The sequence below is a fragment of the Lingula anatina genome, chromosome 6, assembly GCF_051362555.1.
Source record: "Lingula anatina isolate TDL-2025a chromosome 6, LinAna3.0, whole genome shotgun sequence".
Classification (NCBI taxonomy): domain Eukaryota; kingdom Metazoa; phylum Brachiopoda; class Lingulata; order Lingulida; family Lingulidae; genus Lingula; species Lingula anatina.
In genome coordinates, this window is record NC_141772.1 from 9,949,973 (window position 1) to 9,972,984 (window position 23,012).

The 23,012-nt window shown below is 34.6% G+C and overlaps 2 protein-coding genes across 12 annotated transcripts in view; both read left to right on the top strand.

Annotated features, from left to right (window-relative positions):
* Window positions 1-31: 31 nt before the first annotated feature.
* LOC106172625 (copine-8) lies at window positions 32-13,522 on the top strand. 3 transcript variants are annotated; one of them, XM_013553414.2, is made up of 21 exons: window positions 32-302; window positions 1,730-1,770; window positions 1,999-2,045; window positions 2,317-2,420; window positions 2,952-2,991; window positions 3,231-3,301; window positions 3,647-3,678; window positions 4,067-4,098; window positions 6,379-6,482; window positions 6,883-6,987; window positions 7,350-7,391; window positions 7,634-7,709; window positions 8,019-8,075; window positions 8,301-8,362; window positions 8,698-8,850; window positions 9,396-9,471; window positions 10,006-10,133; window positions 10,387-10,489; window positions 10,841-10,898; window positions 11,199-11,272; window positions 11,568-13,522. In XM_013553414.2, exons 1-21 carry the CDS (start codon window positions 232-234, stop codon window positions 11,739-11,741), a joined length of 1,650 nt encoding a protein of 549 aa, XP_013408868.2. In that variant the 5' UTR covers window positions 32-231; the 3' UTR covers window positions 11,742-13,522. The 3 variants fall into 3 exon arrangements, with proteins under 3 accessions (XP_013408868.2, XP_013408869.2, XP_013408870.2); XM_013553415.2 differs by having other exon boundaries at window positions 4,070-4,098; XM_013553416.2 differs by lacking the exon at window positions 4,067-4,098 and adding an exon at window positions 4,607-4,635.
* Window positions 13,523-15,057: 1,535 nt separating this feature from the next.
* The window catches only part of LOC106172630 (protein deacetylase HDAC6-like), a 29,976-nt gene continuing 22,021 nt past the window's right edge, over window positions 15,058-23,012 (top strand). For 4 of the 9 annotated variants that reach the window (XM_087015015.1, XM_087015017.1, XM_087015018.1 and 1 more), the window contains exons 1-7: window positions 15,058-15,226; window positions 15,604-15,756; window positions 16,404-16,457; window positions 17,252-17,389; window positions 17,815-17,846; window positions 18,267-18,408; window positions 20,916-21,056. In XM_087015015.1, the coding sequence (XP_086871141.1) occupies window positions 15,604-15,756; window positions 16,404-16,457; window positions 17,252-17,389; window positions 17,815-17,846; window positions 18,267-18,408; window positions 20,916-21,056 (660 nt within the window). In that variant the 5' untranslated portion in view covers window positions 15,058-15,226. Of the gene's footprint in view, window positions 15,227-15,321; window positions 15,456-15,603; window positions 15,757-16,403; window positions 16,458-17,251; window positions 17,390-17,814; window positions 17,847-18,266; window positions 18,409-20,915; window positions 21,057-23,012 lie in introns of those variants that run through there. The other 5 variants (XM_013553421.2, XM_087015020.1, XM_087015022.1 and 2 more) reach the window with 2 other exon arrangements.

A 23,012-nucleotide genomic window follows, 5' to 3' on the forward strand; every position in this document is an offset into this window, starting at 1 on the left:
CGTATGTTGCAAAAACTTGGGATGGGCGTTTTATTCAAATAGATTAAGAGGAATCTAATAGTGTAGCAAGACTTTATTGATTAATTATGCAACAGGGAAATTCCCAAAAAGATTCTGTTCATTAATTATTCATGTTGGCCAGTCAATCCCAGTTTGACCCGGATTTGACCTTCTCGGTTTTAAAAGTAGGGCACCTGCCTTCCCAGAGATCATTGCGAAAACAGAACTCCGATGGCTAGCATGTTTCAACCAGGGGCCGGGGCGATTCCGGCCACTTTAGTCGAAATTTCAGTTTCTTGCAGGCAAGTTCTTATATTAGTCACATAAATTGAGCATTTGAGAAAGGTTTGGTTAACTTCTATCATATTTTAGATCGAAAAGGAACGACATATCGATATTGCATTATGCAGATGTAGTTTGACCTAGTTAAATTAGACATATAAACAAGTTAAACCCAATTTACGCGCGAGCAGACGAATTTCATATGAAATGATGCTTGAGAAAATTCAACAGGAAAGCCAATTTTATAAAGTTTGTGATTAGTATTCTTGTAGGAAGCCTTTGTAAAAGACAAGAATATTTTGGCAAGAAGTTGAGCAACAAACTCGATTACCGACGCAATGACGAGATTTCGCAATGCCTAACTGCAAATTTTGTCGTTTTGTATTTCTATTACTATTAGTCATACCCTAGTGAGTGGTGTATTTGTAATCGGATATTGACACCTATAATGACTTCTACGTATTTATTAAGAATTTAAGTTCTGACACTAAAAAATTGTAAACTCAGATTCTCGGTACTTTTGTAGTATACCCCCCCACCCTGTAACTTCCTGAAACTTTCATTTTTCAAACATTTTTTTACTTTGTCTTTTTCACCTATGTCAAAGCTGTTGAAATAAAATGTTTTTGTAATTACCTGTGGTCTTTTTATTAGTTTTAATCACGTTTAATCCACCCCATTGAAATACAATGTGAAAATTTACAATGTATCTGCAGTCAATAACTTGCAGCGTTTTCGTTGGCTAACTCTAACTTATTTTATGTGATTGATACATTGTATACTTGGACTTCCTCTGTGAAATTATTATGAGCTACTTGTTCACATAAAATTACCTTAGAGTTAGCCAACGAAAACGCGGCAAGTTATTGACTGCGGGTGTAAATTGAAGATTCTAACATTGTATTTCAATGGGCTGGATTAAACGTGATTAAAACTAATGAAAAGTCCACAGGTAATTACAAAAGCATTTTATTTCAACAGCTTTGACATAGATGAACAAGAAAATGTAAAAAACTGTTTGAAAAGTGAAAGTTACAGAAAGTTACAGGGTGGGGGGGTATACTACAAAAGTACCAGATTCTCTTCCTCTCATGATAGCTAAACGACTTCTCTGTCATAAGACCAATATATGTGTGTGGTAAAGGCAATACTTATCTGACAAAATACTAACATAGTAATATCTTTTGCTGATCGAATCTGAATCCCAAATTCAAAGAACACATTACATAAATGATTTATGTATTAGATATATCTCATAGTGCATAGTTGTATGATTGAGCATTTGTACCACTGTGTATGTGTGTGTGTTTATGTGTGTACATGTGTGCTAACATGTTTGTGCACATTGTGTGTAAAGATGCTCCAATAACAAAGCATATGTAAAGAAGACAGTAATAACTTAACCAAAGAGTCAAAAAATGTTTAACTAGATTGCTTTTTTTTTCAGGAATTTACATGATATGGATGTTTTTTCAAAGTCAGACCCTTGTAAGTACGAAAAAAATTTTTCTTAAATGAAGGTCTTGAATGAATCCAACTATAAGTCTGGAGGTAAATTAAGCAGTAATTTCATAAACATGATTTGTCCAATACAATGGTTTCAAGAGTCCTAGGAGATAAGAGAGATACACACGATTTTTCACTCTCTTGGTAGTTAATTACATTGCCAAAAGTTGGAGGTACTTCTTGTTAAAAACTTTTTTCTTTCTTTTCCAGTATGTGTTTTATATGTCAAAGATCGTGGATCTGAGAGATATAGAGAGGTAAGGTTATTGGGGTTTTAAAAAATCTGAATTAAAGTTGAGAATAACTTCCATTTTTCAAGACATTAAGTTTATTTGTGTACAAAAAGAAAATGAAATCAGTTATGCTACAGTGTATTCTGTGTTGCATTGACTTAATTGATTATTAAATGATATGCTTATATTTGTTTTTGTACTTCAAACACCATGCAAAGTGTATAAGATAATACAGTGTTTTATGTCAACCAAGGCCTTTTTTATTTAAAACTAACTTTAGTTTTATTCTTTCCAGTTGGGTCGTACAGAGGTTATATGGAACAACCTCAATCCAGATTTTGTCAAGAAGTTCACAATGCATTACTTCTTTGAAGAGAGGCAGATGTTAAGATTTGAGGTGTAAGTTAGATTTATCATAGAAAAGTGAGAAGTTTTATAAATTCAGGATCATTTTTGCAGGCTGAAAATGGCTTAAAGAATACACAGAATTTTAAAGTTTGAAAAAAGATGTAGAAAATTTTTTTTAATGAATAAATAAAATGAAGTTGACATTGCGTGTGAAAGGAAATGTATAATGATTAATAACTGTACCCTAATTTGTTTTTTGGGGAATTTAGTGTTCATCATTTTATTCCTTTTCATTCAAAGAGTTTGATGTAAAATACTTGAGGCTATCTGTACATAAAATAGAAAATATTAGTTGTTGATTTTCAATCAGTTTCAAGAAATAAGGCAATAGATATGAATCTATGTAGCTCTGATAATGCAGTCATCCCATTCCTCTGACCTGCAAGATTTTAGAATTCATCATCCTGATAATTCAACTTGCTGGTTTTCTGAATTATCACTGTAAACATTTTGTTATATTGAATGCATAGAGGCTGACATCCTGAAGGAGTGTTCTTATTTAAAATAACTTATTTCATTTAGGTTTGATGTAGACTCAAAGAGTGCAGACCTCAGCAAACATGTAAGTAAAAAAATTTAAAATTAGTAATTTTTTTTAGTATTTTTAAGGTAGTTACTTTACAGTACCAATATTATAGTCTCTTTGGGAAGCAAAATTTTACAACTTAGTAGTAAAAGGGAGAAAGAGGAAAAAATCCTGAAGTAGAGAACAATGTCAGAAATTTGACAACTTCTCATGGGCAATGAAAAAAAGGACAGATATCAAACTTGTTATACTAGAAGTTATGTTTGATGTTACAGGATTTCCTGGGACGTATGGAGTGTAGTCTGGGCGAGGTTGTCAGTGCAGGCAGGCTGCAGAAACCATTGACGTATGTATAGTACCCAGAAAGAGCACAAACAGTAGATATATAAAACACGTCATAGATGTTACTGATGCCGAGTGTTGCTGTAGTCATAAGACATATAGAGCACTTGCTCTTACCTTGTTGATAATGTCATAGTCATTATTTTATGGATTACAACAAACTGAATTGATCATTGTCACTTGCTGATGTTCTGGACATATGCAGGCAGAAAATTATTTTATGCAAAAATAAGAAAAAAAATGTTCATTTTATATAATGAGAATCGTTGACAACTGGTGGTCATTTTTCACACAGTATGTTAAACTATTGAAATTCATAATGAATATAAATTTTGATATCTTATTTCAGGGGACAAAACATTAAGAAGGGAGCCATAATAGGTGCGTATTGAAATATGTCAATTAATTGATTTTAAATTTATAAAATTAAGTCTAACTTAAGACACTCAGTTTGGTTTCAATAAGTTTCAAATGTAATGTTAATTTAATTTAATTAAAATTTTGATCTGCTGTCATAACTTTTCCCAATTTTTATACAATACTTAAATAGTATCATAAATGTGAATTTTTGGTTATTTAAACAGTTATTTTCAAGATCTGTTTTTAAACCAAATTGACCAAAATCCTTTGTGATTAGTTAACAATCCCTTTGCCTAAAGTGAATTATTTCAGTTATTGATGTTTATATCACTCTTTTGCATGATCCTGTAGTCTCCTGATGATCTAAAAGTTTTACAATTATTATTTTTTCCTTTCCCTTTCATTGAAGCAGTGACAGCAGATGAAATGACTAGTTGTAAGGTAATCAAATCTCTGATTACAAAATTTGAATCCTGGGCTCACACTAGCATCTTTTTCAGTCCAAAGGCTGAGATATTTCAGGCAATTCAAAATTCATGGTTTATTTGTTTTGACCATTTTTCAAGTCTTCAACCAAAATGTATGCAAAATGTATTGGCATCTTTCATATGTGTTAGCATGAGCCCGAGATTCACATCTTCTTGACCTTGGCTGTGCTAATGGGCTCACTCTGCTTTATTACAGTTTAGCCAATTTTAAAATTATGAAATTAATTTTATTATTGAAAACATAATAATAATCTTGTGCATAAAGCATATGGTTTTGATTGTGTATGCTGGCTATCAAAATAATACATTCGCTTACAAATTGGCATGACCTGAAATAAGAAGTCATATGGCTGATCACTGCAGGTGCTTGGGTGGGCCCATTAGATGCCATATGCTATGATATGTTATAAATAATAGAAAGATATGTCTGTGCATTTATTGCTGATCTTTGTAAATTGTAGTGTCTATTGAGGAACTGGTTACAAGCAAGGTATATACATGGAGAGATGTTTAGAGTGGTGATGACATCTAGGTTGCTCAGTGATGGGAGAATGGTTTTGCTTGGCTGCCACTTAGGGTGTTTGGCTTTTATGAAATGAAGCTGAATTTCGTTGGCCATTTGAAAATGGAACTATTTCAAAATGTTGAAGAAAATGCAGTTTGTTTTCTCGTTTGAGTTCTACTTTTTTATGAAATTGAATGCAAATTAGTTTTTTAAAATTATTTTCTATTGCTTGAAGTTTTAAGTAAAATTCAAGGTGTTCAAGCTTTTATTTTCATTAACTGCTCTAACACCTTGAAGTTTTAAGTAAAATTCAAGGTGTTCAAGCTTTTATTTTCATTAACTGCTCTTCATATACTGTCACAAAAACGGTGAAGCTGGTGGGAAGTCCTTACTTCAAACAGGGACAAATTCCAATTTTGACTATAGATGTCACTCCTGCTCTGTGCTCTTCGGATAAAAAGATGTAGCCACAAAAAATAACCTTTATTTAGCTGCACTTTCAAACCTTCTGTGTGGGCACTGTTGGGTTTACTTGGATCTTCCACCATGTTGGTCTGCACTTGTTTCTCGTTTACACACATTTAACATTAATATCATAGTAAAATTAAATGTTAAGCAAAATTTCCATCTGTATTGTATGTATTATTGTTATTCCTAAAATGGAGGGGTTAGTTTCTAAACTTCCCAAAGTTTGAGTGGGTTTTAGTATGTCATTTGTGATGAAGATGCCATTTATTAACACACACACGCACAGATACACGCACACACACATATTGGCATTAGTGGTTACTATTACGACATTCTGTTGATATTCAGTCTGTCACCTTTTCCATAGTTCTCTGTAGAAAACATGTCTTACTTTGATCTACCCTGCTGTCTTATTTTACTGAACCTCATGTGTGCATGTACAGAAAACTTCTGTCTTACTTTAATGTACCCTTCTGTTTTACTTAAATGTGCCTGTATAAGCATCCTCAGGATAGAAGCAAACTATCTAATGTAGTGTAGTGTGCTTAATGTTTTACATCTTATAGGTAATGGTTTATGTATTTCATCCTTTTCTGTCGAGCATGTTGTCTTTGGAAATAGAAAAATCTGCTTGCTTTGCATAGTAATAAGTCATGAGTAACATTAACAAACTGGAACTTGTAGATGCAATGCTTCAAGCTTTCTGTTAGGTTGCTTTCTATTTCTTTCATTTTTGAGTGATAGCTCTGTAAATTCCAGTGTCAGCTTAAAGTCACCAAAAAGATCTACGCTTTCACCATGACTATCTGTAACATAAAAACATGCCTTTGTGTGAAATCAAAACCCTAATTTCCGTCGCTTTAAAATAACATGGTTCCATACAATCTGCTCTCTAACTCTCTATAAGATCAAAAGTAAAGTTTTTCTATTTTGCATCTAGAACATTAATTTTCTAACTCACATGACAGAGAACAGTTGACCTATATTTTGAGATCTATTAATGTAGCTGAAAAAAATATTTTCTCATTTTGCAATTAATCGCTTTTGGACATTAGCAAAGTACACGTCACAAAATATATGTCAATGAGATTTGGTCTTTATTTATGTATTAAATTTTGTATTTTATTATTATTATTTATTTATTTATTTTTTTTTTTTGGAAGGGGGTAGAGAGTGAACCTCCTGTGCACATCTTTCTAACTAGTCGTGTTCTGTCCGTAATGTTCGTTATGTGTGAACAGTGTTTGAACGTTTTTATAGGAAGAAGCGACCATGCAGTTATTTGGCAGAAAGCTGGATAAGAAGGACTTCTTTGGCAAGTCAGATCCCTTCCTTGTGTTCTACAGGAGTAATGAAGATGGGAGGTAAGAGGCGTAAAAAAAAGGGTCTCAAGCATGCACTCACACACGTACACACCTTCACATTCAGGCTCTATATTCATCAAGTTGTGTACAAACATCAACTGGACAGGTCAACTTTGACAGGTCCTACTTATAATTTTGTTCAAGGGATTTCACTCCCTTCTGCAACTTCTTGTGTAATTGTGTCAAAGGATAATTCTCAGAATGGAAGAACAGTAATTATCAGCTATTATGGAATTAACCCAGATGTTTTGTTTTTCTTTTTAACTTTTTATGTCATCAACGTTATTGGTATTTGACTTGATTTTGCTCCTTATAAAATGAGACATTACAAATCCATTTATGTTTAAAGGGCACTAAAGTTGGACTTTGTTTTAAAGTTTGAAGGTTTTTATGTTTTCAGTTTCACTGTGGTGCACAAAACAGAAGTCATCAAAAACACACTGAACCCAAACTGGAATGTCTTCACCATTCCTGTGAGGTCACTGTGCAATGGAGACTATGACAGGTATGGTATATAGGTCAGCTGGGGTCATATATGTAGGTCAAAGTTATGTAAAGGTCAAGGTTATATGCAGGTCAAAATGTTCAAGTACTGTAATCAAAAAAAAGTTGGGTCAGCTAATGTATTCAGTAGACACTACTGGTAGTTAGAGCAGTACATCAATGCCATCAACGAAGCATAAGAAGATTGATTTGGAGCAAATAATACATCAATGTTTGTTATGCAAAATATTTTCAAAACAGATGTTACACGGACAGTTATTATCGTATAATGTAAAACATACTCTGTGTAGCATATACTCATTAGATATATTTAAGCATTAATTGAAACTAAGTGAAAATTGTGCATGGTTTGTTTCTTTCCAGGAGTATCAAAGTGGAATGTTATGACTGGGATAGAGACGGAGGGTAAGATGAAAGTTTTACATCACATTGTGTTAGGTGTGCCATTGTGTTGGGTGTGAATGTCCATCACACACATGCATTCAAGGTCCTGTCGAAACTCTCTGTTATGCCTGGTGTCATTATTTTCTGCTTTTTGTCTTTACATTTGACAGCTTTGCTGTCTTGTTTAACAGTTGTATTATATGGGGATTTGATTGAAATTCAGAAATAGTTATTCTAATTTGTTGTTTTTCCCCTTATTTTAGGCATGACCTGATAGGTGAATTTTTCACAACACTGAGGGAGCTCTCCAAGGGAAAATGTGGACAAAATGAATTTGAGGTAGTATTTTCTGCTGATATTGATAGCTGCTTTGATTCACTGTAGTTTTTTGTAACCCTGAGCTTTAGTGTCTGGCAGAATGAAGTGAAATTGTTATTTTATTCCATTTGTTTGTGTTATTTAGATAATTCCAAAGTTAGTATGTACACAAATAAGAGGACATACAGAACAGGTTGATCTGCTGACTAACAGATCCAAGAATCAAATATGGCCGACCCACATTAAAGTAGAGTTGACTGATCTGCTGATGGTCTCCCTGCTTCCGCTAAGATGTATTGCTCATCCTCTGTAAAACATTCTTTTCTTCAGTGTATTAATCCAAAGAAGAAGGCCAAAAAGGGAGCCAAGTATAAAAATTCTGGAGTGGTAAGTGAGGAACAGTTATGGGCTTTTAAACAAATTTATAAATGCAATATTTAATAGTTAAATTTTATCTCCTGCAGCATATTTTTTCACTGTTTAGTCATTCAGTAATGTAACAACAATATAATCATGTCTGATAGAGCCATTGGTTGTAAAAAATACTCTAAAAACTATGATCATCAATGTTTTTAGTGTCCAGCACATAAACGACATTTGTTTTATCTCCAGGTCACTGTGGAGAGTTGCAGAGTTGTACAAGTACCAACATTTTTAGACTACATTAAAGGAGGGTAAGCAAAAGGAGTCCTTCTTAGGATAGACTTTGCTTCTGATGATTAGTTGAATTAGCATTTGTTCGAAATTCTGGATGTGCCAGGTGCTAGAATACAGGTTACATTTTAAAAATGTTTTCAAAAAACATTTTAGAATAACATTTTAAAAAACATTTTAAATGTTTAAGAAAAGATGGCATATGTGTAAATGTTATTTAATGTAGTCACTGAACACTGCAGATTTATCTTTCACCTAAAAGAATGTATGAATGCAGTAAATATGGAGTTTGAGGTGAAGAGTGACGATATCCTTAATAAATCCTACATAAGCTTAGCTTCCATTATTCTTCCAGTACCCAGCTCCAGTGCACTATAGCCATAGACTTCACTGCGTCCAATGGGGACCCCAGGACTCCGACCTCTCTTCACTATATCAACCCATACCAGCCTACACAGTATGCCATGGCTCTGCAGGCAGTGGGCGAAATTATAGAAGACTATGACTCGTAAGTCTTATCTAAAAGGGCATCTGGTTTTGGACAAAAACTCAGTATTTTTATAGAAATTATAGAAGACTATGACTCATAAATCTGAAGTAAAAGGGCATCTGGTTTTGAACATATATCAGTATTTTTATAGAAGTTATAGAAGACTAGAACTTGTAAGTCAGAAGTAAAAGGGCACCGGGTTTGGGACAAAATTCTTTCGTGGTATGATTCTGTACTATCCAACTCAGTATGGATGGTTATAGACAGTAATGGATAATTATTGGGAAGCTTCTCTGAGACTAAACTTGCTTTATTGTAAAGTCAAAAAGCAAAATATTTTTGGGAGCCAAAATTATCATTGGCCTGGGCGGCCTTCTGGACCCCACAACGTATTTTCTGACTACTTTTACTGAATGACAGTCTCTTCCCAGATGTATACAAACTGTGAATTATACAAATAACTAGACTAAGTATAACACCTAGAAACACTTTTTGTTGTATCACATGAATTATACCATAGTGCCATTTTGTAATTTTGATAGTAATTTGTTGTTTTTTTCCAGTGATAAGTTGTTCCCAGTGCTGGGGTTTGGGGCACGTCTGCCGCCTGATGGGAGAATTTCACATGAATTTTTTGTGGTAAGAAGTGGAATGTAATGCACATTCAAAGAAATGTAAAAATCTGCTAATGTGTCAATATGAAGGACTTTTGAGATTTTGAATTATACCTAGGAATTGGATATATGGCAAATATGTTTTCACTTTATCTCATGAGATATGTTCTACCAGAGGAATGATTGACATGGCAATAGAATATTTATAGACTTGGTCATTGTCATGGTAACCATTTACTAAAAAAATGGGAGATATTGTTAAATCCAGAATAAGATTTTAATATATAGTTTTGTATTATATACTAGTATTCTGGATGTATAATGGTTATCTTCATATATCAATCACTTTCTGTAAGTTTATATCCCACTTCTGTCATTTTTATGGTAAAATTTCTTAATTATATGGTCATATTGTAGTCTAGTGTAAAGTTCGAGTGTCATTTTCACACACACACACACACACACACACACACACACACACACATCTGTAAATTTTTGCCAGTATTTACTGGCAGGTAAGGTATAATCAATATTTATATTGTATTTATTTCCCGTCCAGAACATGCATCCCACGGATCCTTACTGTGCTGGCTTACAAGGAGTGATGCAGGCATATTCCAATGCTTTACAGAAAGTTCAGCTTTATGGGCCCACAAACTTTGCTCCTGTTATCAACCATGTGGCCAGGTATGCATTACTAACAATTTCCAGTGCTCACTTTGAAAGAATATTATAACCATTGCTTTTGCCTTTTAAAAATGGAAGTAGAAAATTTGAGAAAAAAATTATACTGTTACCCAGTTTTACATAGTCTTTGAAGAATTTCTTTTGAATATTATGTTGATTGGTATGGAAAATAATACTTGGTGGCCAGAGGTAGCTTAATTTATAGAAACTACAAATAAAAATGAATTTCCCATTTAATCCTTTTTTCCTCAAGGTTTGCATCTGCCAGGCGGAATGGAACAGATTATTTTATTTTGTTGATATTAACTGATGGAATTATCACGGATATGCCTCAGACCAAAGAAGCCATAGTAAATGTAGGTGTTTGTAGTAGGACTTATAGAATGTGCTCCCATGTGTTTTTGCCTCCAGTAATAAGGCTCTGTTAAAAGTGGCACACATCAGTTCTTATCAGAATACCACCAAATTACTTGATTTATAGCCTACATTGCTATATCTTTATTCTGATTAATACATGTATTCTTGACCAAGAAAAAGTTTGTAATTGCAAATTGAAAATGATATTTCATGAAATTCTCAAATCGCATTTCAGTTCATGTTAATTTTGTCATTGACAAGTTAAAGATAATTATAGGTAATCTGAAAATCTGAAATATAATTCTAATTTTAAAATTGTAACTGTTACAAATGTGTATGGATCTTTTCAGGCTGCATCCTTGCCCATGTCTATTATCATAGTAGGAATAGGAGAAGCTGATTTTGATGGTAATAGTCCAAGTTGTATTGAGTTTTTATAATAGTGTTAATGCGGGTGATTGACTTGTTCCAAATATTGTGGTTCATGTAGGCAAACTGGCGGTTACCTCAGCTATTTACCATCCTAAATACTTCACAGTCATTTCTCTGTATGTTGTTTGTATATTTTATGTAATAATATGTTGTTGTTTTCATGGATTAGGAACACTATCATATTCAATATTCACATATATTTATGTCAGAATAGTTTGAGTGTTTGCCAAGTCTTGTTATTACACAGGGGAATAAAGGAAATCTTTTGTATTTCAGCTATGGTGGAGTTGGATGGAGATGATATCAGGGTGTCTTCAAGAGGAAGGTATGCTGAGAGAGATATTGTACAGGTAAGACTGGTAAAATGCGGTAAATGTTTTGCCAATAAGATATGTTCTGATTGGTACATGGCAGTTCAGTCAGGGGTAGTATTTTAAGTTGTGATTGTGTATCCATGACATTTGCAAAAAAAAATGTATAAAAGTTAAAGCAAGCACACTTGTTAAAAAGTCTGTCTGTTATGAATGCTAAGCTTTACTGATATTTGGTATTATACCAACTCATCTGTAAGCTTGACCAACTTTTAGTATAAAATAAGTTTAAATGTTTGCAAGTAATAATGTTTCGAATTTCTCATTTCATCAGTTTGTGCCGTTCAGAGATTTCATCCGTTCCAACTCTGACATGGGCATCAGCAAGGCACAGCTTGCCAAAGAAGTCTTGGAAGAAATCCCAGACCAGTTCATCTCATATATGAAGAAACACAACATCAAGCCACAGCCCCCACAAGCAGTGCAGAGTTTGCCACCTGCTCTCTAGCTGAAAACAGATCTGGTTTCATGAAAAGATCACGTACCACATGGAGTATTGAGCACAAAGAACAGTACATGGTTATGAAGTGCAAGAAATAACAGATTTATAATTCATTAGAAATCATTTGTTTTAAACAAGGAGAAAGATGTTGTTTTTTCATAGCGGAGGCATGGTAACATTTGTACATTATAAACAGACCCCCTCCCCATTCCCAGTTGTTGTACATAGATAATGTATAAATCTCTCCTAACCTCAGTGTCTCATTTTTATGTACAAACATGCTGCCTTGTTTTAATTCCGGTAATTGTATATACTTGTACGTAAACAGACTACTATCTCTTTTGTATTGTACTAGAGATTATTATTTATAAAAAGTAACATTTTCTTTAGCATAACACCTTGTAAATGTTGACAAATCAAAGATGTTTTTGGAGGCATGAAAGCCACTGTGTTATCAGTAGTTCAGACTGCACAGACAATATTGTAGGTCCTATCATTAGTTGTAAACAGTGCTGCCATCTAGGGATTAAGCACAGAATTATTTTCCCATGACCAGTTTAGGAGGCACGGGGACAGAGAAGCAATAATTATTTAGCTGAGCACAGAAAGCATTTATAACTTATGTATGAATCCCATGCAAAGAAAACACACACTCTTTTATGAAATGTTGAGTGATTTCTTTTAAATGTTTTGATGACAGAAATATGAAGAAAGGAGGAGAGAGAAAAATAATTATACCCTTGCATATTTTACATTGTCTTCCATTTTTCTGTGATTTTATCATTTTTGAATGATATTAAATCATTTTTAAATTATTTTTATTTCTCACAGATTATAAAATAAAATTAAAATTTATGTATTATGTGCTAAATAACAGAATATAGTTGCCTTAATTTTCGGATGTCAAGATCATGGCCTTGTAAATATTTCATTTGATTGTTGTTTGTTAAAATATAAAAAAAAAGTTCAATTTGTGAAAATTGTTATATGCTAAGAGACGATCTTCATCCCAATTAGCAATCTCAAGACTTTATTTTACCTTTCTCTTGAAAGAAGGACCTCAAAAAATTATGAAAGAGCACAAAAAAGATTAGTTATTATGTCTATGAGACTGCTCAAATTGTGTTTACCCCGTTATTATGAATTCAAATGGAAAAGATTGAGCTTGTGGATACTGTCTTCTGAAACTGAACAAAGATGTCAGTTGCGCCAGGAATTTTCAGTGTGTAATAACAAATTTCTGGTCACATTTTAATGCTCATATAAGAATTCTGTGTGGTCTGTGATGTCTGAAACGATGTGTTGTATTATAAACGATACCTTTGTAGTAGTTGCTGTAGATAACTCTATCACTTTAAAATGAATTGTTTGTCAATTTTGTTGCTACATGGTTTTGTAGGAAAATACACATCTACATTTATTACACATCGCAATACATGCACATTGCAATTAAAAGAAATCTTTTTACCTTTCCAAAGTTAGCCATTAATCAGATTCATTGTGTATATTTTGTAACTTCCTTGGTATATAGGAGGATTATTTTACCATTATTTTTCTACCCAAGTTTTAAAACGTTATTCCATATGTTTTGTGATATCTAGTCCATAGTCTATACCATACATATGTAATACCTCCACTAAAATTACAAAGTTATATGGGTTCGTAATGTGAATTCATTTGTGTTCACTGTCTTTGCTGAAACTTATTCTGTTGGTTTTATTAACCAATTTAATTCACCAGATTTGTTATAAGGTTAAAATATAAAATAAACTATATCCAAAAAATGAGATATGGTTATTCGTTGTATCCATGTTTTTTTTTTTTTTTTACTGCATTTCATTTATGGGCCAGGCACGTGCGTGCGCACGCATGCACGTGCCACAGTCCAGGAAAGAAACCAAATTCAGACAAGTAAACGTACCAATATTTGGACGAGTTTCCAATGAATTAGAATCTGGATTAAGAAGGACTGCCGTTTCCATTTTTGGATGAAGATTTACTCGATTTATTTGCTGATCTTATGCGTGGATTGAGCCTGATCACCGTTTATAAATGTACAGTCTTCCGTTTACATTTTACTGCTTGCAGAGAAAAATGTTTTTCTGATATAATGCGCCTTATTTTAATCCCTTTCTTTGAACGACGATCTTGAGTAAGATTGCCTGTCATTGATCACCCTTTGCGCAAGGCACTGCGCCCGCAGACGACAGAACATGCCCTCCTTGTCGTAAACTCTAAGACAATTTAAGAGGCTGTCGACGAAAAATCAAGTTCGATGATCGATTTTTTCATATTCCTCCCAAACACATGATGGTTTTTGTTAATCTAGAAGTTGCACTTCATATAATCAGGGGCGGATCCAGGATTATTTGAGGGGGGGGGGGCGGATCGACAGGCCTCGGATGCGAAGCAGACTATTGCTCCCTTGGCGTGGGGTTCGTGGCCTGCTAAAGGGCCCCGAAATATTTTTATTTTTTTTGTGTTTTGGACAGCAAACAGTGCCCTTTTGTAGGCCTACGGTTTAGAACTAAAATTTCAAAATTCTAATTTCAAAAGGGGAATATTGGTGCGATGTATTTTTCAGAAACCGAAGGGGGGGAGGGGTCAGGAACCCCCCCTCCCCCCCCCCCTCTCTAAATCCGCCACTGTATAATAAAGAACGCTACTTTGGGAAAAATAAGAAAAAATAGTATTGCAATTTATGTAAATGCTCTCTCCTTCCCCTCCCCCTCTTATATTTTAAGATTAAACCATGCATTGCGTTATGTTTCATTCCAATTTACTTTTTTACTTAAGAAAATATAATAATAATGATAAAAAATATGGTTTGCTATCCAATGTTACGTTCTCAAATAGCCGTGAGGAGAATGATAGGCAGTACAGCATATTTAATCAGTGGCGGATTTAGAGGGGGCATCAGAGGGGTCCTGACCCCCCCCCCCCCCTTCAATTTCTGAAAAAAAAAAATCACATCAATGGTCCCCTCTTGAAATTTTTATTTTGACTAGCTGAATCATAATTCTAAACTGTACCAAATGGCACCATTCGCCCTCTAAAATACCAAACCCACGCCAAGGGGAGGGGGGGAGGGGAAGGGACGGCTTCTCATCCGCGGACCCCTCTTTCAATAATTCTGGATCCGTCGGCCCCTGTTTAATGCAGTTTTCGGTATTTTTACTATTTTATAAGCGGCCTGACTTTGAAGGAACTTTTGACGTCTAGTACTTTTATTTAAGATGTTTAATAGTTTTTAAGGTCTGAATTTGGAAAGATTAGTAGCTTTGCAGGATAAGTTAACATATACATTATAACTTTTAAAACTTGTCAAACCCGTAACTATTGTTTGCTCGCCTCTTGCCTTTTTGCTTGCGCGCCACGTATCGACGAAATCACGTTATCAGAGCGGAAAAGCCGCTCTGTTTTCATTTATTATTTGCTGCCATGTAATACTCCGCACTTTGTAAGCCGGTTGGAGATATTTTGCAATAAAGGTATTTTATATTTGTTACTATCCACTGTGAAAAATAATTTTAATGAGAAATAACTTCAATGAGAAGTTCAACTTTTCTTGTTCTCCACACGAATGAAGTTGGATGCATTTTCATGTTTGTGTAGCGATGCCTCAAAGTGAAGCGAGTTCCTTTCGTTTTACGCATGTTGTGCACGTCTAGAATGTCTAAGATAGAAAAATGAGGCAACATAAAGAGTAAACTGCCATTGGTAACAATGAATTTATTAAATGTGATTTTTAGCTTCATGAACCGATCAAAGGGGCAGCAGAGTTAGTCTCGGGGGCCAGTGCAAGTGGAAGATCTATTCAAAAATCACTTATGACTTAAAATAATTTGCCCATTTAAATATGTTTCAGATGGATCCACCGATCATAAACAAAGGATCTCCAGCATCAGAGCCAGATTCAGCGAGCTCTGATCCCAAGGCCACAGGACTAGTGCAGACTGAAAATCCATCACCAAATTCCTGCGAGGGGGGTGTAGGGGATGCCCCAGCCCCTGCACCACAGGTAATGCACTGATCAGTACTGATAACATGTTCCTACTTGTTATTGTCAAATTTACCTGATTAGACAGATTAGTTTGATATAAGGTTGATACTGATATATATGGGAATATTATAACTTTCAATTTTGCTTTCAGATTCATATTGCTTGACAATTCTTAATTCTCTTAATTGTTATATTGTATTTTATGTATCTCTCTACAATACACATGGACATACAGGTAGCAGTTCGTTGCCTGTAAAGATGTTAAGTTTGCCTGATTCACTGCAACTGAGCAGTTGGTTCTTATAGACACTGAATTATGTCTACTAATATGGTTCATTTATGAAGTCAATAGAAGACTTAGGCAGCATTCACAACAGAAGTTGATTCTCAGCCTAACAGGTCAGTGGATCAAGCATGCATGGCCTACCGACTTGAAATCTTACCAGTGGGGAATCTGTACAGTGTCTATTATGGAACTATGCAGCAAGCTTTCAAGGGGCATCTGCCGTATTTGGTCCTCGGATCTGATAATTAGGCCACGGATCTACTTGTTGTGAATGTACCATTAGACTTTCACTGTGCAAATTAATTTGTTTATAATGTGACTTTATAATCTAGGCACAGTGCTATGTGTAGTTTATGGCATATTGTTGGGTTTGTTTCAGACAAAGAGTGATGAGACCCCATCCAATGTTAAGACACAGTCAGTTAAACCAAAGGTAGGAATTCAAGGACATTTTGTAAAAGATTGAATATATATCAAGACTATCTCTGCAATGTACCTGGGTATCAGCTAGGGCAAGAAATGCTTTACGTATTAATCTTCTTCATTTTGTCTCTTTTTTTTTCCTGAAAGAACCACCCTTTTAGCTGGAAAAGGTCTGCTTTAAATTATCAAATTATGAATTAAATTTAATATGTACGACAGGCTTCTCAAGTCTTTGCAGTTTTTCAATTTTGATTGACTGATGGGTTTAAAAGTTCACTTTTTCAGAAAAAGAAGCCCCATATGAAATTTCTGCCTTCAGACCTGATATACCCACTAAGTTATGTGAGAAATTTCACCTCTTCCGATTTCAACAGACTTTATTAGTTGCAGCTTCTTCCATTTTTATGTCTGCCCCTGACTTCAGTAAATTTTACAAAAACCAAGTCTTTGACATGTTCAAATTTACAGAATAACTAAAATGTTTGCCATCATAAAACACAGTTTTTTAAATTATGTATATATACATGTAAAAAGTCATAGCGGGATGGTTTTCCAGATAAGATCCGGGTACATCTGTTTTGTGTGCACTAGGTAAATACATACCATATGCAGGTACATGTTGTTGTATGTTGCATAATTCATTGTTGCTGTTTTTTTTCATTAGAATAGAAACACCACATGCTATCTGTAGACAGATTTTTCCATTGGTTATATGAACATATAAATGAAGTGTTCGCAATTCTGATGCGATCATTTCACGCTTTTTCACGCATATTGCTACAAACATTAATTTATTGATCCCAGAAATCGGCTAGTACGGGTAAGAAGAAAGGCAAGCAGTCCAAGGGACCCACACTGGAAGAACTGAAGAGAAGAGGACGAGACACCCGCCAGCACCCCCACCAAGATAATATACAGATCATGGACAAGATGGCTGACCTGGTATGTTATGGCTGTTTTGACACTTCTTGATGATGTTTGCCATGTTCAGAATTGACCGAAGCTGTGACTTAAGAATGTTTGAAAACATGAAGTGTCATCCAAGCTCCTAAATTAATCTAATTAATGTTATCTTAGTAATCTTTGCCAGTTTTATAATTGGTCTATGCAGTTCTAATACACTTGATTAGTGTATTCTGAATATAACTGATTTTAAATTTAGCTCAGGAGGTTTGTGTGTGTGGTGGGGAGGGGGGGGGGGATACTGATTGTTAATAACATACATGTATAATTGCTATGGGTAATTGGGAAAATAACACTTAAAGCATGTTTGTCTTTTATAGCTGAACGCTTTTTACACAATTTTCTGTGTGAAATTATATGGTTTTTCACTTATAAATAATTCTTTGAACTTTCTTTATTTGCAGTCCATGAAATCAATGAAATTAACAAATCTGGGGTAAGATTAAATTTTCAAATAAATATTAGACTTTACTTGTTACAAGTTGTTCCTTCTCAGTAATTATGAATTATTGCTGAAAATTACACTAGCTTCCACTCCTGTGCAGGTTTTATTTTCAAGATTGGAAAAATTTGTCAAGATAGAAAATCAAGGCACAGTAACTACTTTCAAAATTTCCTACAATATTTTAATAAGTATGAATATAAGAATATGCAGCAGGCTTGAATGGAAACAGTTATGATACAAAATAAATATTTTACCTTTGAGTAAACAGTACTACATAAAACCCATTTTATTGATAAAATTTCAAACTGAAATGAATCAGATGTACAAGGCAACTTCACTGTATATTTTATGTTTACATGTTTGTTTTTTTAAAATTTATATTTTATCGGTGTCAAATTCTTTTTCATATAGTACGGGGTTGATCTATGATCACTTCATGACCCAGCACAGGTGTGAGTGGGACCTCCTGCACCCCGAATGTCCTGACAGGATAACAGAGCCTTATCTAAGATGTCTACAGTATGGTCTGGTCACCAGATGTGTACCCATATTGGTAAGTACAGACCCAGTAGGGGATAAATGCGGACCAAGTAGGGCATAAATTTCAGAGAAGGGCATAAATTTCTTTTGTACACTGGTTGAATGACCAGAATTACAGTAATGGTATAGCTATCGTTTTTGAACATTTATTTAAACAGTATGGTTTTACTTTCATCATATTTGTAATCCTGTTTATTGTTTTATTCAGATAAATATAAACAAATTTGAAAATGGTCAGCTGTATTAACAAGTTTCAGGTTTATTAGTACCACCAGCGTGTACGCTGGCGGTACTCATGGTTTTAGTCCCGACCCGTCTCGTACAGCTCCGCCGGCTCCTGCGGCTCCGCCGGCTCCTGCGGCTCCGCAGTCGGGCGCCGGAAACAAGTCACCGTTACCGCTTCTCCTCCTAGACCGCAAAGACCTGTGTCCCCATCTCTTGGATTTAGGTCACATATAATCTCAACTTGAACACCCTGGTTTTTTTGTCTCCATCGGTGCACTGGCCTGGGCATGACGCTTGTTGAAACGCACCCTTGTCAAAATTTTTGAAAATTCAATGCTTAATATCTCCCAAACCAAAGGAATTATGGGAAAAATTACTAAAGAAGTGTGACCCGAAAGTCATATGTGGAGATTCCAAATATGCCCTTGGATTTGACTTTTGACCTTTTTTTCAAGGTCAAACAAGCCAAAATTTTCTAAAAATGGGAATTTTCTGTAAAAAAATATTTGTTTGTGCTAATTTTAGGAAACTACACAGCCCTAAGCTCTCCTGTTATAATGAGGGGTTACCTTTGGGGACTCCTTTCATCTTTGGGAGTTTGGGGTCATTCGGTGCATTTTCACGGGAGAAGCAGCCATTAGATACCGAAACTGAAAACTCGCTCTAAATCTGGAACGGTAAATGCCAGAGACCTCTTTTTTATTGCATTTTGTAGACCTTGTCAAGTGCAATACTGGCGGTGGTGTCCATTTTTTTGTTTATGATATGGTTTAGGCGTTGCCCTATATCAAAAATTACAACATCACAATATTCAGTGGGGAAAATGTGAAATACTCCAAAATTAGCAGAGATACGCCCATAGTTACTATTGAACTTGAATAGGAAGTCATATACTGATAATCTAACTGTGACCTTGAAATTGACCTTTGACCTACTTTTCAGTACTGCACTTTGCAAGTTTTCTGATCTTTATATCTCCAAAACTGGCAAAGATACGCCTATAGTTACTATTGAACTTGAATAGGAAGTCATATACTGGCAATCTAAATATGATCCTGAAATTGACCTTTGACCTACTTTTCACCATGAACTGAACTTTGCAAAATTTTCAACCCTTATATCTCCAAAACTGGCAGAGATACACCCATAATTACTGTTGAACTTTAATAGGAAGTCATATACTGGCAGTCTTATTGTGACCTTGGAAGTGACCTTTGACCTACTTTTCACCATGAACTGAACTTTGCAAATTTTCTATCCCTTATATCTCGAAAACTGGCAGAGATAAGTCCAAAGTTACTATTGAACTTGAATAGGAAGTCATATACTGGCAATCTTACTATGGCCTTGAAATTGACCTTTGATCTACTATTTATGATGAACTGCACTTTGCATGTTTCCTGGCCTTCATATCTCCAAAATTGGCAAAGAAATGCCCATAGCTACTATTGAACTTTTATAGGAAGTCATATACTGTGACCTTGAAATTGACCTTTGACCTACTTTTTCACCACAAACTGAACTCTGCATATTTTCTTGCCCCTCATATCTTCAAAGCTAGCAGAGATCTGCCCACTGTTGTCCCTAGGTTTTCTCTTTTGTCAGCAAATATGCAATACTGATAACGCATTTCAAGGAAAACCAATTGTCTATTGTCTAGAAAATCACAGGAGTGATCAGTGTTAGGAAAATACAGCTCAATTTGAACAGTTGCTTGTTTTGAACAGTTATGTTTGTTCGATATATATATATATATTTTTTCATATTTTGAGGACACTTGTTTATTGCATTTCATAGAGCTTGTCAAGCACAAGACTGGTGGTGGTGTTCATTTTTTGGGGATGGGGTTTCCATGAGAATGCGCTTACTCCAGCTGGTGGTACAATATCCAGAGGCGGTATCGCCTCTCTGATCCTCTAGTTTAGATTATATGTTTACAGCAGATGTTTGATAAATGACATAACAAGTTAGTATGGCTGACATGCCTTCAAGCGTCATTTTCAGTTAAGCTAAAATGTGTTATTGTAATTCCTATTGATAATTTCATCATGAGTACAAAAAATGAGTTAGAGTTAATTAAGTGGCATTACACTGCATGTCTACAGAGTATTATCTATTTTTTTTCAGCATATTTACATACACTGTAAGCTCTCAAGTGTACTGGGCCATACTAGCCACTTGAGCAATTAAAGTGAATACTGAATCACTGATATCAGTGATATGTGAATGTAATCTGATGAATTTAACCCGGTGATGATCTTGACTTCACAACCTTGATCTACTGTTCAATTCCAGGCACGGACTGCAAGTGAAGACACTATTTTAACTCTGCATCACCCAGAATTAGTTGCTAATGTTAAATCCTGCTCTGATCAGGATGTTAAGGGGTTAAGAGAGCTTTCCAGTTCGTTGTATGATGATGTTGTGTTTCATAATGTACGTTCCCACTAGAGGTCACTGTAGAACACACTTTGTTTTGGCCAATTAACCAAAAATTTGACCAATTTGTGAGAACATAACTAACTGATAAAATTTTCCTATTTTCATTGATTATTACATGTTCTCACATTAATATTAACAGACAGTCCTTGTAATGCTACCTTAGCCTTGTCACATCTGTTTTTTTTAACAGCTTGCTTTTTACCCTAGCTGTCCCTGCTGGTATTGTTTTTATCCAAGTCAGCCTAGTTTTAGCTTTTTACATTTCTTACTTGATGCCTATTTATTAAAAAAAACTGGTCTTCAACATTAACCTGTTTTAAAACAACATGTGTTCTTGTATATGTCATTGTATTGCCAAGTAAGTATGGATGCTGCCAAATTGATCAATATTAAATGGATAGAGCAATGTCTATATGTATTTCAACTGTGCAAATTAAAAAAAAAAAAAAGATAAATTATAGTACTGTAGGCATCTTGCTCACTGGTGTGTTTAGATTTTATATAATTTTCTTGCATTTCGAACAGGCTATTCTAACATTTTCTCCACATGTTTACGTTCCAACATAAATATTTAATCTGATTCAGTGGTGAACTTATTCCTCAAAAGCTACTGGTACTTACATGATACACGAGAAAACAAAGTAGAACAAGAAACCAGCTGTTATTTGGTGAAAAAAGGGGACATACTGGTACATATGATAATAATCAATATAAGCCTGAATAAAAACTGGATTTTCACTTTTTACCCAACTAAATAAGTTAAACTTTGCTTTGTATGCTATCTTTGATATTTTATACATTTGAGTATGCTCTGGTGACCTGCGGGGAAAATATTTGAATAGCCTGTAAGTGAGCCTTCTCCATTTTCTTACTTGTCACCACTGTGCAGTATTTTCTGTATTTGCTTGCATATTAGTAGACTAGCATTAGTGCAGCATGAATTTAATGTTTATCTTTTTGATGAATGTTTGTTTGTATTGTTTGTTTTTCAGACAGGTGTTTAGAATAGGAGTGTAGCAAATCTCCCCTAGTGGTTGCATGATTTTGTAGCATTTAATTTGCAGTTTAATCATCAATTTCTATTTATTTAGGATCCTTTAGGTGAAAGAAATGCAGTGCTGATATCATATTATGTCCAAAACATGATTGAGAATATATTATTTTGGCCAAAATGCCACATTTGTTTGTCTTTATGTTGGGATTTCAAAAATGTAAGGATATATACTCGATGTATCTTTGTCTGAGCTGGGGGTCATGGCAAATTTCCAAGGTGAAGGTCATTTGAGGTCAAAATGACGTATGAAAAAATCCATTTATATACATGTCCAATTTCACAGTTTTACATTCCTGAAGATTAATTGTGCCATTAAGACAAGAAAAATGATGAATATGAAGTGCTGCTAGGACAACAAAACGTTGAACCTTAGTATTGCCATGAAATCAACAAAACTGATGAGCCTCACTGTTACCATGACAATATGTAAAATTCCCCATCTCTCTGAATTTAATTAACATCATTGGGTGGGGGAATTAGTCGTTTCAAATACTACCGATTGTTCCAAAATGAGCTCAAATTTTTGTCTTACATTTTCTGAGCACAATTGGTAACTTAGCAAATATGAAAAGGGAATTCTGCCATTCAGTGAAAGGTTACTTTATAGTGTTCTGAGTTGCCTATCATTACCAAGGCTTTAATGTATCTGACTTGGAAGTTATGGAGTTTTCTTTTGTTTTCTGATTTCCACCCAGAGGAAGACAGCAAATCAGATTGAGGCAGTTTAATTTAAGAAACTCAGTGCTCAATCATTGGTGATTTTCAAAGAATTTATACTCAGGTTGACTTGACATATTTAAATTAGGAATTTTAAAACATAAAAACAATTATGAGGTGCACACACATTTTTTTCTGTTTTAATTTAAGTGATTTGGGTAATTTCAGCAATTAATATT